The 14,197-nt window shown below is 58.7% G+C and overlaps 2 protein-coding genes across 2 annotated transcripts; one reads left to right on the top strand and one right to left on the bottom strand.

Moving 5' to 3' along the window:
- Window positions 1–965: 965 nt before the first annotated feature.
- TUBG1 (tubulin gamma 1) lies at window positions 966–7,277 on the bottom strand. Its single transcript, XM_080633206.1, has 11 exons — window positions 7,085–7,277; window positions 6,724–6,836; window positions 6,114–6,281; window positions 5,819–5,887; window positions 5,391–5,470; window positions 4,684–4,810; window positions 3,888–3,974; window positions 3,646–3,795; window positions 2,364–2,516; window positions 1,909–2,070; window positions 966–1,647 (listed from the first exon to the last, which is right to left on the bottom strand). Exons 1-11 carry the CDS (start codon window positions 7,131–7,133, stop codon window positions 1,450–1,452), a joined length of 1,356 nt encoding a protein of 451 aa, XP_080489332.1. The 5' UTR covers window positions 7,134–7,277; the 3' UTR covers window positions 966–1,449.
- Window positions 7,278–7,323: 46 nt separating this feature from the next.
- RETREG3 (reticulophagy regulator family member 3) lies at window positions 7,324–14,127 on the top strand. Its single transcript, XM_080633207.1, has 9 exons — window positions 7,324–7,626; window positions 8,329–8,435; window positions 9,556–9,586; window positions 10,609–10,735; window positions 11,373–11,457; window positions 11,855–11,992; window positions 12,480–12,559; window positions 12,888–13,020; window positions 13,496–14,127. The coding sequence occupies exons 1-9, from the start codon at window positions 7,454–7,456 to the stop codon at window positions 13,927–13,929; spliced, it is 1,308 nt and encodes a 435-aa protein (XP_080489333.1). The 5' UTR covers window positions 7,324–7,453; the 3' UTR covers window positions 13,930–14,127.
- Window positions 14,128–14,197: the final 70 nt, after the last annotated feature.

The raw sequence follows: 14,197 nt of genomic DNA, 5'->3' as shown, positions 1-14,197 counted from the left end.
GGCCCCGTGCGGGGCTCCTGGCGCAGGGGTGGCCGGGACGGCAGCGGGGGCTCGGCCCCTCGGTGTTGCCTCTGTCCCGTTCGTCGGTTCTGTCTCGGGGATGGGGGGGAGCTGTTTGTTTTTCTAATAAATGCACAAAGAACAGGCTGCGGCGCCCGTGCCGGTGGGGCTGCGGTGGGGCTGCCTTGGGATGCCCTGATCCCGGGACAGGGAGTGCTGCAGGGCCTGGGACACGCAGCGGGAGCAGCACAGCGTGTCCTTGCGGGCAGCGCCTGCTGGCCACAGCCTTTGGCAGCTCCCCAACAGCGCGGGCAGCTCCGGCTCCCCGGCACCCCCTGGCACTGGCTGCCCCGGCTGCAGGCGCCTCGGCGGGGCTGGTGCCAAAGAGGGCGTGGGAGCCCGGTGCTGAGGGGTATTTTTAGCCTCGTGGTCCGTGCCACAGGGTCAGAGGAAAAGGCTAATTCTCACCTTGGGCTGCCTGTGGGCTTGGGCCCGCGCCAGCGCCACCCCACAGCCCTGTCCCCTGCAGCCTGAATCACGCAGGGCAGGACTGGGCACTGCCAGGTCCGGCCGTCCCCATTGACACCGGCCGGCGCTGAGCTCGGGTCCTGCCCTGCAGTGCCGTCCCCTGCGGGATGAGGGCCCCTTCGTGGCCCCTGCATGGGGCCTCGTCCCTGTGAACCAGCACCGCGGGCAGGGGCAGGGCGGCGCCGGCTCCTGTCCCTGGTCAGCCGTGGCAGCAGGTCCTGCCGGTATTTCTGGCTCTGCCGCAGCAGTGGCCCCGGCGGCAGCAGCTCCCGGCCCCACTGGGACGTGCAGGGGAGCAGCGGCCCCGGTCCGAGTGCTCCCAGGACCCTGCAGAGCTGCGGCTGCGCAGTGGGGCTGGACACAGCAAGCGCTGGCCCCGGCAGCATCTGCAGCTGCTCCTTGCCCAGCTGCTCGCGTAGGGAGACGCGGAGGCAGCGTCAGTGCAGGAGCAGCCTTTATTAAAGCAAAATAACCTACAAAAATATAGATACAGCCTGTGCCCCAGGCCTGATCTGGCGAAGGAGGAACAAGGCTCGTGCCCAGGGCAAGGACTAGCTCAGCCACACAGAGCCTTTGGCCGCAGGGGTTGCGCGCACCCACCTCATCAGGCCAGGCCTGTTCCAAGCCCCTGGGTTCGCTCTCATCACCCTCCTCCGAGCGAGCGGTGCTCGCATGGGCAGAGGTTCCCTCCCAGTGCAGCGCGCAGCTGCCCCACTCCTGTCCTGGGCCAGGGCACGGGGGGAGCAGGGGCTGTCCCCTGCCAAGGGTCTTGAGGGGCTGCTGCCGCCGAGGAGCGCAGCGCGTGTGTGTGTGCAGCCGGTGCCACCGGCGCCGCAGCCGGGCAGCGCTGAGGGATGCTAAACGTGGGCATGGCAGGGCCGAGCCCCGCCGGCGTGCGTGGAGGCAGCCGCGGCAGGACACTCACTGCTCCTGCGTGCCCCAGGAGATGTAGTCGGGGCGCGTGGCCGCGTGGTACTCGTCGATGAGCTGCTGCACGATCTCCCGGGAGTTGTCCAGCTCGTCGAAGTTGTCCTTGAAGATGTCCTCCTTGCGGAACTGCTCCAGGAACGCCTCCCGCTTGCGCAGCTTGTCGTACTGCCGGCACGTCCGCTCAAACAGCTGCGGGCGGCGCGGGGCTCAGCGCGGCCAGGGCTCCCCGGGGAGCCCCACTGCACCCAGCCCGGAGGAAGGAGCCCGGCCACAGCCTGCTCCTTGGAGAGCGGCACCAGGATGAATGGGACCCCAGCCCAGCTGTGCCCCCCTCCCCTCGGCTGCCCAGCCTGCTGCGGCTTTGTGAGACCCCCAGGGACTGTGCAATAGGGAGTGAAGGGATGTGAGAGCTGCAAATGGGGCCCCAACGGTGCAGAGGGAAGCACTCACCGAGGAGATGTTGGTGTGGTTTGCCATCATGAGGCCGCTGACACGGTGTGCCGAGGGCAGGTAGGGGGACTTGCGGGATAAAGCCACCTGGATGCTGGCAGGACCCCAGGGGATGAAGTTGGCCAGTTTCCTCTCCCGGATCCGCTGCAGACTCTTGTGAACCTGGTGGGATGAGAGCAGCGAAGGGCAGCAGGGTGATGGGCAGAGCAGCCTGGTCCCAGCAGACCCAGGAGCTGCTCCTCACAGGGTATTTGGCTGCAGGAAGGTGGATTCCAGCAAATGGAGCTGCTCATGGTCAGGGACTAGCAGCCTGCCACAAGGCCAGGGCCCATAGGAGCAACTTGGAGCCACTTCTCAGGTATGGCTCAGTCCTACCCCAGGAACAGGGTGACCATGCTCTTCCCTGGCTGGCCATGCCATCACCATCACCATCTGGAATGGCCATGGGAGCTCACCTGTGTGGGATCCACCTCCCCCTGGATGATGTTGAGGATGGCAATGTAGCAGTGGTTGGTCTGCCTGTCTCGCCCTGTGGACACCATCACGTTCTTAGGCTGCAGCAATCGCCTCATCACATCCAGGACTGTGGTTTTCCTCACGCTGGCCACCTGCAAATGCCAGCCCAGGGTCAGAGGGAGCAGAAGAGCTTCTGCCCTGCACACACACACACACAGGAGCAGAGGGCAGATGCATGGAGAAGCCCTTGCCCCGGGGATGGACACACATGCAAAGCCACATGCAGGACAGGGACATCCCAAAGCCACACGACAGGCAGAGCCAGGCTGAGAACCAGAGCATTGGCAGAGGCTCCAACACAAGGGTGCTGAGCTGCCCCCCAGCAGCACAGCAGGGGCTGGGGTGAGGCTCAGGTGAGACCAGAGTGACAGGGACACGTTTCACGTTGCTCCTATCAAACTCCTGTCCTGTTCTGCTGTCCAGGCAAGGAGCGGGGCTGCAGGACAGGAGAAGGCTCGATCCCACTGCCCACCACAGGCACAGGGAGCTGGCAGAGCCAGGGCTGGTACCCAAGGGAGAGCTCAGGTCAAGGAGAGCTCTGCATGTGGCAGCCCAGCTTCAGGCACTGGCTGAGCCCTCCCCACACTCCTCGGCAGAGGACAGGTCACACACTCGATACCCTTTTCAGAGCCAGCAGTTTCTCAGATTTGCTTCTCTGAGCAACATCCTGAGGGAATGCACATAAGGAGAAGAGCAGCTGTGAGTGAGCTCCTGCAGCACGGCCAATGCAGTGAGAGCCTCTTACACCTCACCCTAATGAGGGGCACTGGCTGGGGATGAGCTGAACGCAAGTGGTAGCATGTGAGGCAGGAGAGGGGTGGCAGTTCCTCCCCCAGAACACAGAACATGATGCCTGGAGCCCATGAATGACAACACCCAACAGTGTTCTGACCCAGAGAGCCTGGGCTGGTGGCCCCGTGGGGCAGCAGGACTGGCAGGGCCACTCTGCTGGGCTCGCTCCCACGGTTTCTAAGGGTGCTTCTGTCAGGTCAGATGCTGTCAGCTCTCCCATGGCTGCAGCAGGGAACCCAGCAGGCACGCAAGGGCCTGCTCATGTCTGATGCACGTCACACGTGGCTACCACGTGGGCCTGGGGTTTGGAACACGCAACTCTAGCTCACACCAGGACCACGGGACTGATGGGTGTTATGAGGTGAGCGTGCACGGGGTGAGTGTGGCAGCTCCTGCCCCAGGAAGGGGCATTCCCGGCGGCAGCATTACCGACTGGTCGGTGGTGAGCGGTGTGTAGCCCGTCATGAGGAAGTGCAGTCGGGGCGTGGGGATCAGCGAGGCAATGAGCCCGATGAGGTCGTTGTTCATGTACCCGGGGTACCGGAGCGTGGTGGTGCTGGCAGACATGATGGTGGAGACCTGGGGGAAGAGGTTGGGGTGAGCACCCGCATCACCCCACGGTCACATTCAAACCTTGCTCCACACAGCCCATGCAGGCTGCCCCTTCTCACCAGCTGGTTGATCTGAGAGAAGGACGGGTTCTGGATGTGCAGCCGGTCTGTCGCGATCCGGTTCAAGGCCGTGTTGTCCAGAACCACCTGCAAGAGGAAAGAACCAGCTCTGTGAGGAGCCTCAGCCTGGGCAGGGCAGTCCCAGCCTGTGCCCTAGGGCATCCATTGCCCAGCACAGGCCCTGAGCACCACAGCAGGTGGCAGTCACCAGAACCCACTCGCTGACCCATGTGCAGCCTAACTGACACTGTCGATGGAAGCTTTTCCTTCCCGTCCTGGCTGAGCTCCTCAGCGCTCTCCCAAAGAGCTCTGCCACTGGGCCAGCACCTTGCAGTTCCCAACAGCCCCAGCGAGCAGCTCCTGCCCTGCCTCACGCAGGGATAAGCTGGGAGAGATGAGCAGTGTCTTGGTTAGGAGCTGAGCGAAGGCCCTGGTGCAGCCTGAAGATGCTGCCTGGCTGGGATGTGTGAGTGCTGAAAGCAAGGCTGGATTCGAGTGCAAGCAGAGGAAGCGGAGCCAGTGCTGCCGTGGGAAGAATGTGCTGGGTCGTGGAGGCAGCAATGCCCAACTGGACAGCACAGCAGCACTCAGCACAGAGCCCTCGTTTCTGGAGTCACCACATCTCACATCTGAGCATCCTTCTGGAGAGGGATGCTGTGCCTGGGGCACACAGCCCATTGCTGTGGCCCTCACCCAACTCCCTACAGCACTTGCCCCAGCAAAGGCCACGCTGCTGAGCGGCAGGGACGGGGCTGCCACGCAGGAGCTGCCTGGAACACGGTGAGACTCCTCTTACCACGCAGTCAGCGTTCTGTGTCAGCCTCTTCAGTGTCAGCAGAGAGTTGTAGGGCTGGACCACAACATCGCTCATCTCATCCTGGTTTGGGAAAACTGAGTAGGTCTCCACCAGCTTCTTGGGATACCTGGTGAGAAAGCCCAGCCATCTCAAGAGTTAACACCACTGAGCCAGCACTCTGTCTTCCCACAAGCTCCCTGTGCAGTCTCCAGGGCTCAGGACAGCACTGAGTCACCAGTGCTTCGTGCCAGAGTTGGCTCCCAGCGAGGGAGAGAATTTGTCCCAGCAGTGCCTACCCCAGCAGTACAGGAGGAAGCTGCCAGACAGCGCTGCAGGCGAGGCTGAGCCATCCACAAGCTGATTAAGCAGCTGCTTACAAGCCTTGTCAAGAGGCTGCAAGCTCAAACAGGCAGCGATGGCAGCTCAGAGCCCACAACTACAGCCTCCCACCCTCCCCGGCACAGGCAGGGTGTCTAAAGGCAGCTGCCTGCTGAGTACGGCTGAGAGAAGGCAGAGTTTGAGGCCAGTTGCAGAGTCTCTGAGGTCCTGAGGCGTATCAGGAGCCGTCCCCTCGCGGGGCAGCGTGCCAGGGGTTGCACAAGGCAGTGTTTGGGTGGGGGTGGTGGCTCTGAGTCAGCGCTGTGCTCTGGCAGGGCGCCGAGGCTGGGCCGGGCGCCGGGAGGGACAGGGACAGCCTGAGCACTCACCTGTCGTTCAGCCTCTCCAGGAGGTACGAGCCCAGTCCCGAGCCCGTTCCGCCAGCAATGGAGTGGCAAAGCACAAAGCCCTGCAAGGAAGCAGGACACGGGCAGCTCAAGGTGCAGCTCAGCGCCAGGAGCAGGCAGAGCAAAGCCCCCTGTGCCACCACCAACACCTCCAGCCAGGGCAACTGTGTCTCTGCACACAGCACAACGTGCAACTGCTGCTCAGGAGGCTCCGGGTTCCTCCCACCCCACAACAGACCAGAATAGCTCCAACGTCACCTCCAGTCGGTTGTATGAAACAGAGGTGCATGTTCCCACCCTTTCCCTGGGCCCTCCATGCCATTCCCCTCCTTCTACAGTGCCCGAGGCCAAACTTGCTCTACCTGACTTGAAGGCAGGGCAACCAGGTCCAACCCCCCTGATGTACTTACTTCCAAGCTGTCGCTCCCATCAGCCTCTCTGTCTATTATATCAAATATATCTTCGTGGATTTTTTCTCCCTGCAAGACACCAGACCACAGCTTGTTCCTTTCCCACAGAAAACAGAGAAGAGCAGCTCAAGCCTGGAGTGAACCATGGCAGGCTGGCAGTGTGCCCCTGTGCCCAGGGTGCCCCGGTGTGAGTCCCTGCTGAAGGATGAGGTGGATCTCAGAAACCATGTCCTGAGCCTGACATGAGAGAGATTCAGCCTCACACCAAATGACCCAGGAGCACCAAAGCTGTTACCTGTGAGAAGCCACTGGCCCAGTTGTTCCCAGCTCCCCCGCCATGCTCAGACAAGTAGATGTTTTCTGGGTTGTAAAGGTTGGCGTAAGGGGAGTTCAGGATGGAATGGATAACTCGGGGCTCCAGGTCCAGCAGCACGGCTCGTGGGATGTAGTGCTCATCGTCTGCCTGTGAGGAGGAGCAGCAAGATCAGTGCAGAAGAAACAGGGAATGCTTGTGCCACCCCCTGGCCGCAGGACAGCGCGGCACAGCCGCCGCCTGGGGAGGAGGAGGAAGGACACTTGCTCTGTGCAACCCGCCCACCCCACAGCAGCTCCATGAGCCCACGAACGCGGGGCAGGCGGAGGGGGGGCTCTCCCCGAACGGGTGGTTACGTCAGGAGGTATCTATGGCACCTCAGCTTCGTGCTTCTGCCTCCACACGCAGAGCACAGAAGGAGTGCTGGCAGCATCCTGCCTGAGGCTGCTGCTCCAACCAGCCCGGGGGCAGCGCCCGGAGGCTGGGGGCTGCTGGAGCGGTGTCAGCGGCCCCACCACATGGATCACCCCGGTGACACGCGCAGGGCACCCCGCAGCACAGCGAGCACGGGCAGGGGCAGCGCCCGCAGTACCTGGTAGAAGAAGACGTCCTTGCGGTCGGTGCCCTCGGTGGCGAACTCCTCCACGATGCCCTCGGGGCTGATGCCGTGCTCGGCGCAGAGCTGCTTCCAGAACTCGAACCCGACTGCGGGAGGGGGGGATCGGTCAGAACGGGGGTGCGGGACCGCTGCCCCCTCCGGGACCAGGCCAGAGCCCGGGGCACGCCCAGGCCGGTCGGCTAGGCCCCGCCCACCCCATCGGTCCACGCCCACTTTAGACCCCGCCCTCATCATCAAATCACGCCCCCTTGACCAGGCCCCGCCCCCTCCCCCCCAGCATCCCGGCCCCGCCCGGAGCCCGCTGCCCGGGACCCGCCGCCGCCGCCGCGCTCACTCTGGTTGCCGCACTGGCCCAGCTGCAGGGTGATGATCTCCCGCGGCATCGCGGCCCAGCCCCGTTCACTTCAGTTCAGCTCCGCTCCGCCCCGCGCCGCTCCTCCGCCCGCTGCCCCGCCGCGGCTCCCGCCCGGCGCCAACCGCACTGCGCGCGCGCGCGGGCAACTTCCGGGAGAGCGGCGTTCGGGCACCCTCCCCCAAGTCCTGGAAACGCGCATGCGCTCTGGCAAGACGGCGGCTGCCGCGCCTGCGCCGAAATGGCGGCACCCAGGGTTGTATTGCTTCCGGCGGCGGCAGGGCGCCGCCATGTCGGCCAGCGACCGTGCGCGCGCGTGAGGCGGCCGGATGTTGACGCCGTGAGGGAGCGATGGCGGCGGCGGCGCCCGGCGAGCGGCAGCGGCGGGTGCAGGCGCTGAGTGCGGCGCTGCGGAGCCGCCTCGGTCCCTACGAGCCGCTGCTGAGCGCCGTGCAGGCTGCGCTGGTGTGGGAGCGGCCGGGCCGCAGCGCGCTGTGGTGGGCGGCGGTGCACGGCCTCTTCTGGTGAGCGGGGCCCGGGCGGCGGGAACCGAGCGCGCCGGGGTCCGCTCCTCCGCGGGGGCGCCGGGCCGCGGAGCGGTGCCCATGTCGGGAGGTGCGTCCCGCGGAGGCTCCTGGGAACAGCCCCTGGGCCGTTCCCCCGCGGCCGCTCGGTACCGCGGGGGCCGCCGGAGCCCCGCGGGCTGCGGGGGGGGGTGGTGGTGGTGGTGTTATCGCGCTTCCCTGACGGGGGGTATCGGGTGGGCCCTGGGGACCGGGGGCTCTGCCCGCCCTTCTTCTGGGGGTGGCGGTCCCCGGGCGGGCTGAGGACAGGTCACGGCCGGGGGCCAGACCCGAGCAGGCAGCCCTAGAGGTCCCGCTCCTGCCCTGCTTCAGCTGCTCAAAGGAGCCTGGAGGTGCTGGTGTCTGCTTCAGCTCTATCTCTCCCCACGTCTCTTCCTTGTTATCCTAAAGCTCCAAACTAACCAGCAAAACCCGCCAGTTCTGCTGCCTCTGCCGGGAGCTGGGAATGACCCGAGCAGATAAGGGTCCCTGGAGCTGCCTGATACACCATGGGCAGGCTGGGGATGCTGATTACCACTTGCTTACTTTGCTCTGGCTACAACTGTTCCAAGTGCCTGCCTTGGTGTGAGTGAGAGTGTGTTACTGCTCTGGTGTGTGTCACACAGGTCTGGTCAGTACCATGTCTTCATTTCTTCCCCATAGGTTTTTTGCTCTGACTTCTCTTCGCTTGCTGTTCCTGGTTGCGTTTACCCTCATAGTAGTAGTTTGTGTAGATCAGTGGAAGAGCAAAATCTGGCCTGAAATTGGAGGTAAGTTGTAATATTTGAGCTGATAGCAGCAAACTGAGCCTGAGGTGCAGGCTCTGGAGTTAAATAGTTAAAATCCTGGCTCTTGTGCTTTGTGAGTCTAAAAGCAAGAGGTGTGGTCTTCCTGGAGCTGGAACGTAAAGACCTTTTCATGCTCATCACACTGGTATTTGTGTCCTAAGCTTGAACCTTCAGGTGTACATGGACTAGTGCAGGGGTTGAAGCAGGGATTCACTTTCCCATCATTCAGTCCAAGAGCAAAAACTTGGAAGTGTTTGTGGGAAACATCTGGATTTCTCCTCAGAATCCATCATAAACCAGCTTCATGGTGTAGGACAAAGATGAGGGCCAGCCTCGCTGTTGAGAGCTCTTTGAAAGGAGAGGCATTGTGCTGGCTGTTAAGGAAGTTAGTCTGGAGCTTTCAGGAAGCAGAGCTGCTCTAGCTATCATTTGATATTAATATACTCATGACTACTACCACTCCTCCAGCACAGGGTTTGCATGGACAGGTCGGTGTTGAGCAGTGTGTGTGGTTTGCATGCTCCCAGAGGTGGGTCCCTCACTAACGAGCAAGAACAACTCCCAGCTTTCTACTTGAGCCTGTGTTCTGTGTAGTTCTTGGGAAGACATTAAAGCTTTCCTCGGGCTCCAGCAGCAGCTTGGCTCAGGCTATGTAGCTGAAGCATTCCTGCTTATGAGGAAGTGTCTGCCCAGCTCCCTCAAAACCTTGGTTTCCATTTGTCAGGATAACTTTTCAAATCTCAGTCTGGGTGAGAAAGTATCCAAAGGCTTTGGTTTCTAACGCCTTGCAGTAATCAGCTGCTCTTCCTTCACATGTGCACAGGGGAAGGGGGGAGATGGAAGTGGTTGGGTTTTGCTATTACCTTCCAGACAACATCTAACAGACCCCCAGGAGCAACAGGGAGACCCTCTTGCAGCTCCTACTGTCACATGTGCCCATTCAAAGTGTGTTATGGAGTGATCCATCTCTGGTTCTTAATTACAGTTAATGCCTTTCCCAGGTATTCCCCAACTCATTAAAGCTTTACTTAAATCCCAAGACCTAAGTGTTCTCATGGCAAATTCCTTGCGACTAATGTAGTGTCTGTTCTTAATGTTTTAGTGGCAAGACCTGACGAATTAGACAATGAGAGGTAGGAAACTAATTGACTTCTCTGCTCTTGGTGTTTGCTGTGATGATACTGTATCACTACCACCTGCATGTGCTCTTTGAGTGAGGAAGGAAGGGGGAGAAGGGAGCCCTCGACCCTGTCAAGCAGCTGGGACAAGTATTTGACTTGCCTAAGCTGTTACATTGCACTTTGCCTTCCTACTAGCCCTTGACAGTGCTTTCTTAGCATTGTAAAACTTCCCTTGTGTCCTTAAGTTAGAGGTGCTGCCTCAAAAGCAGCTCCTTCTGTATGGGCCTCCATAACAGGAAACCAGCCTTTCCTTTGGAAAGGATGAAGTCTTCTGAGGCTTGACAGGGAATGTTTAACAGCTTGTTCCAGGAGCTGGTACTGCATACTTGGGATCTGACTGCAGCATTAATGATGGCTTGAGAAACGTTGGGGTGTTACCTTCCTAATAACACCTTCCTGCCCTGTGGTGCTGCGCTGGGTGCTCAGCTCCTGATTAAATCACTTGAGCTGGTGCCAAATGACAGGTTTTACTTTGTTTTCTTTTGCAAGAGGCCCAGGTACAGAAGGAACTGCTCTTCCTTAACCTCCATACTTGTGACTAGCAGTTAAGAAGCGCTAATAGAACTTGCCAAAGACATTGCCTCCAAAGGAATTGAATATATGAAGTAAGGTCCAAAGCTACTTGTAGAAGCCTCGTGCTGAATTCTTGGGGGTTGCGGTTGATTAAATCAATGCAGAAAAAGCAAATGGATTTGCTTCTGCACTGCCCTTTCCCTGAAGCAGCATGGAAAGTAGCCTGAGCCAAAGAGTGAGAGACTGGAATTGCTGCTCCTTGGCTGTGGGAGAACTGGGGCGCTTGGAGAGCAGTCCCTGGAAGTACTGTTCTGAAACACAGCTGAGCTTCAGCTAAAGCTCTGAAGAGCTCAGTACTGTGGGAGGAGAGAAGGAAGTATTGAGACAAGTGTCTGTAACAAGTGATTTCTGCACTGGTCGACGCAGTGAGCTCTCTTCCTGAATTCCTGCCTTTCCTGCAGCTGGGGATACGTCCACCCTCGGCTGCTCGGAGTGCCAGAGCTCTGTCACCATTTGGCTGAAGGATGGGTGGCTGGGACCAACTTCTTAAGCAATCTCTTCATTTTCAAGAGGCAAAACCCTGGCAAGGTAAGAATGTACAGACCTCAGCACATAAAACACGTGGTGTGGAGCCTCTGCTGCCCACCAGGATCCTCTTGTGGTGGCATCCAGCGTTGGCTGAATGCAGTCACACATGGGAGGTTACCACGTCTCCCCCAATGCTGTTGAGTGACGGGGAGGGATGGAAAGCACAGGCAGAACAGCCAGGTTGGGGAGGAGGGAGGAGGAAGCGAGTGTTGGCATGCTGGTTGTGAAATGTAGCTGCTCCTTCTGTAGGTTTCCAGCTCTGTCAGTGTCTGTCAAACTCCCTCAGTGGATTTGAACAGTGAGAAAGAGGTGTCAAGCTTCAAGCTGCTTTTTTTTTTTTTTGTTCCCCTTTTTCTCTTTTTGAGGCTTAGGCAAAGAGCAGCTTGTAACATGCTGGAACTGTCCTTGTCCTTTTCATCTTCAAGCTTCCTGTCTCTCTAAAGGCTCTCCCTAGCTTTGGGAAGCTCTTCATATGCTGAGGCAAGAGGCCTTGGCAATGCTGCCTGTGCCTGTGCTGGTCCCAGAGGTGGTGCTTGAACACTGGGAAGGTTTTGCTGTCATTAGAATTATGACTTAGAATCTGCAAGAACCAAGTGAATCCACTGCTTTGGAAACTCACTGTCTCCCCTGTCTTCAGTTTTGCCTTCTAGTGTGTGGAGTCTTTACTTTCCTGGCTGTCCTGGGCCGCTATATCCCTGGACTCTTGCTCTCATACTTGCTGTGTAAGTAGATCTTTGTGCCAGTACAGACTTAGAAGTGAAAAGGGGTAGAGATGAGTGGGATCTGAATGGCTGGGATGGGGCTCTTCTGCTCAGAAGGAAAGCTTGTGTGAATGGCTTTACAATTGAAAAGAATACATGCTGCCTGGAATGTGGTGGTTCCTGACTGGGACTCTCAGGTCTCTGGTCCAGAGAGAACATGTTTGGGTGCTCAGTGACCACGTGCCTGAGCACTAAGAGGTTGGTCTGTCAATTTTGCTACCTTGGTAGAGGTGGTTGCACTGTTGTGACAGCTCCTGCCGCATTGCCTCCCTTCAGATGTGGCATTCTCTGCATCACAAAACGGGCAGGATGTTTGCATTCTGGACAAACTTCTAATGTGCATTCCCACTTACCTCAGTGTTCTTCATCCTGCTGTGGCCCCTTGCTGTGTACCACAGACTGGGGCAGCGCATGTACATGAGGCTGGAGCCAGCTCTGCAGCGGCTGCGGTTCAGCTTTCGAGGCTACATGATACCAAAGCAGCGGGAGAAGCAACGTAAGTTCCTGTGCTGTGTTTCTGACCCTTCAGACGCTGATCCTCAGTACCTGAAACAGCCCATGAGGGGAGCCTGCAGTGGGCTGGGGCTGCAGCATGCAGCCACTCCAGTGCCCTCAGGGAAGGAGGCAAAGCAGCTCTGCCTCCCAGCAGCTCCCAGCAAGCGCTGACACCTCCCAGTGCCAGCTCCTCATGGTGCTGAGCTGCTCCGTTCCTCAGCTGCCAGAACTGTGTTCCATCTTGTGTTGCACTGAAAACAGAGGGAGGGTTCAGTGCAAGGCAGCTGCCAAACATGTTCATCTCAGCAAAAGATGTGCAGCAGCCCAAGTTGGAAATGATCATGTTGCTGTGCTGTGGAGCAAAGCATGTTGTGCTGGGTCATGTCCAAGCTTACCGGATTAAGGGGTTTTGTGCTTGGCACAAGGCTGGTCGTGCACAGAGCCCTGTCCCAGCAGCAGCACTGAGCTTTGACTCTGGTTTCTGGCAGTGCGTCACCGATCCCTGAACCAGGAGGCTGTGGATGATGGGAGTGACAGTGAGGAGGAACTTGCTGCCTTTTGTCCTAAGGTAACAGCAGCAGCTGAATACAATAAACTCACTGTGTTGTGTGGACATGTAGTGAGTGGGCACGTATCCAGCACATTGTAGTTGAGTTGTTGTGGAAGATCAGATGAGGATATTCTCCTTTGAGAAAGGTCTTTCTTATGCGGTCTTGCTCAGATATGTCCAGAGCTGCTTGTACCAACGACAGTCTCCTAGGCTGGACTGTAAAGTGTGAAATAAGCCTCCATGAGGGTTGGCTTTCACTGGAGGCCACTGGATCATGTGTTTTGTCTTGAGGCACAGAATAAGCTTTCCAGTATTGATGTTTTCAATGTTGTCTCCTCTCTGAAAGCTGGATGACTCCGTGGTTGCCAAGGAGCTCACTATCTCCGACTCAGAGCATTCGGATGCTGAGGTTTCCTACACAGAGAATGGGATGTTCAACCTTTCGAGGGGTCAGACTCCCTTGACAGAGGGGTCAGAAGGTGAGAGGGAATGGGGCAGCTTCTGGAAGGTGTGGAATGCTGAGCAGGCGCCAGTGTGACGGGTCAGAGGGAGGATGCATTGCCTTCTGGCCTTGAGGTCTGCCTCTTTGATGTCTCTCTTGCTGCCTAAGATGAGATGCAAGTACCTGTTTTTTTCAGGATGGAGCTTCCTTCATTCCTGTGGTGCTTTAGTGGGCAGTTAGAACTGCTCTCACAGGCAGATCCAGCTCTGCCAGTCCCCGCCTGCAGGGACACGGTGCAGCTTGGTCTGCATGGGGGTGTCTGGTTCCGCATCCTTGTTCCTTGTGTGTGAACTGGGAGCTCAGCAGCAGCCCCAGTACCTGTGTGAGGGGGGGCACTGGGGAGGGTTTGGTCTGTGAGCCTTGGTGGGGAGCTGTGGCCCAGCTTTCATGTGCTGTGCTGCCCTGGCCTCTAGGCTGTTGGTGTGTGTTTAAAGCTCTTTCTCCTCTTCCAGACCTGGATGGTCACAGTGACCCAGAGGAATCTTTTGCTCGGGATCTCCCTGACTTCCCTTCCATAAACCCAGAAGTAACTGGCATAGATGATGAAGATGACACCAGCATTGGGATCCCGAGCCTGGCTTACCGCTCACAAGTGACTGAAGATCTGCACCTCCCGTATGAGCAGGAGGAAGGCAGTGGCCTGCCCCCCGTACAGAACCTGCCTGGCAACATCGCTGGCTTCGTCACCAGAAGCATGATCCAGCTCGCACTGGCAGGAGCCCCTCAGCCAGGCCCCTCACGCAGCGACAATCCCCAGAGGGCTGCAAAGACTTACCTCAGAATGGCCAGCTTGGACTTGGACACTGATGCGGAAGGAGATGACTTTGAACTGCTGGATCAGTCTGAGCTGAACCAGCTGGATCCTGCGGGCTCCCGGGGCCAGTAGGTGAGCCCAGCACTTCCCTCTGGTTTTCTATTGTGCGTCGTGGAGGGAATCCTGGCAGGAAAAGCCTTGCACAATTGTCTAGATGCTCTCCTGTGTGAGTCTGAGTGACGTGACAGCCGGGCCTGCCTGGGAACACCACTGTGACCTGGGACTCTGTAGCCTCACTTGGATTTTAAAATAAACTACACTGGTAATTCATAGAGCAAAGGCGTTGCTGTGATCGCTCCACAGTCACCCATGAGCTGGCCTGCACCCAGGATGCTGCTTG

The sequence above is a fragment of the Psittacula echo genome (genome assembly GCF_963264785.1).
Source record: "Psittacula echo genome assembly, chromosome: 23".
Classification (NCBI taxonomy): Eukaryota; Metazoa; Chordata; class Aves; order Psittaciformes; family Psittacidae; genus Psittacula; species Psittacula echo.
This window is presented reverse-complemented; position numbering and strand designations above follow the sequence as displayed.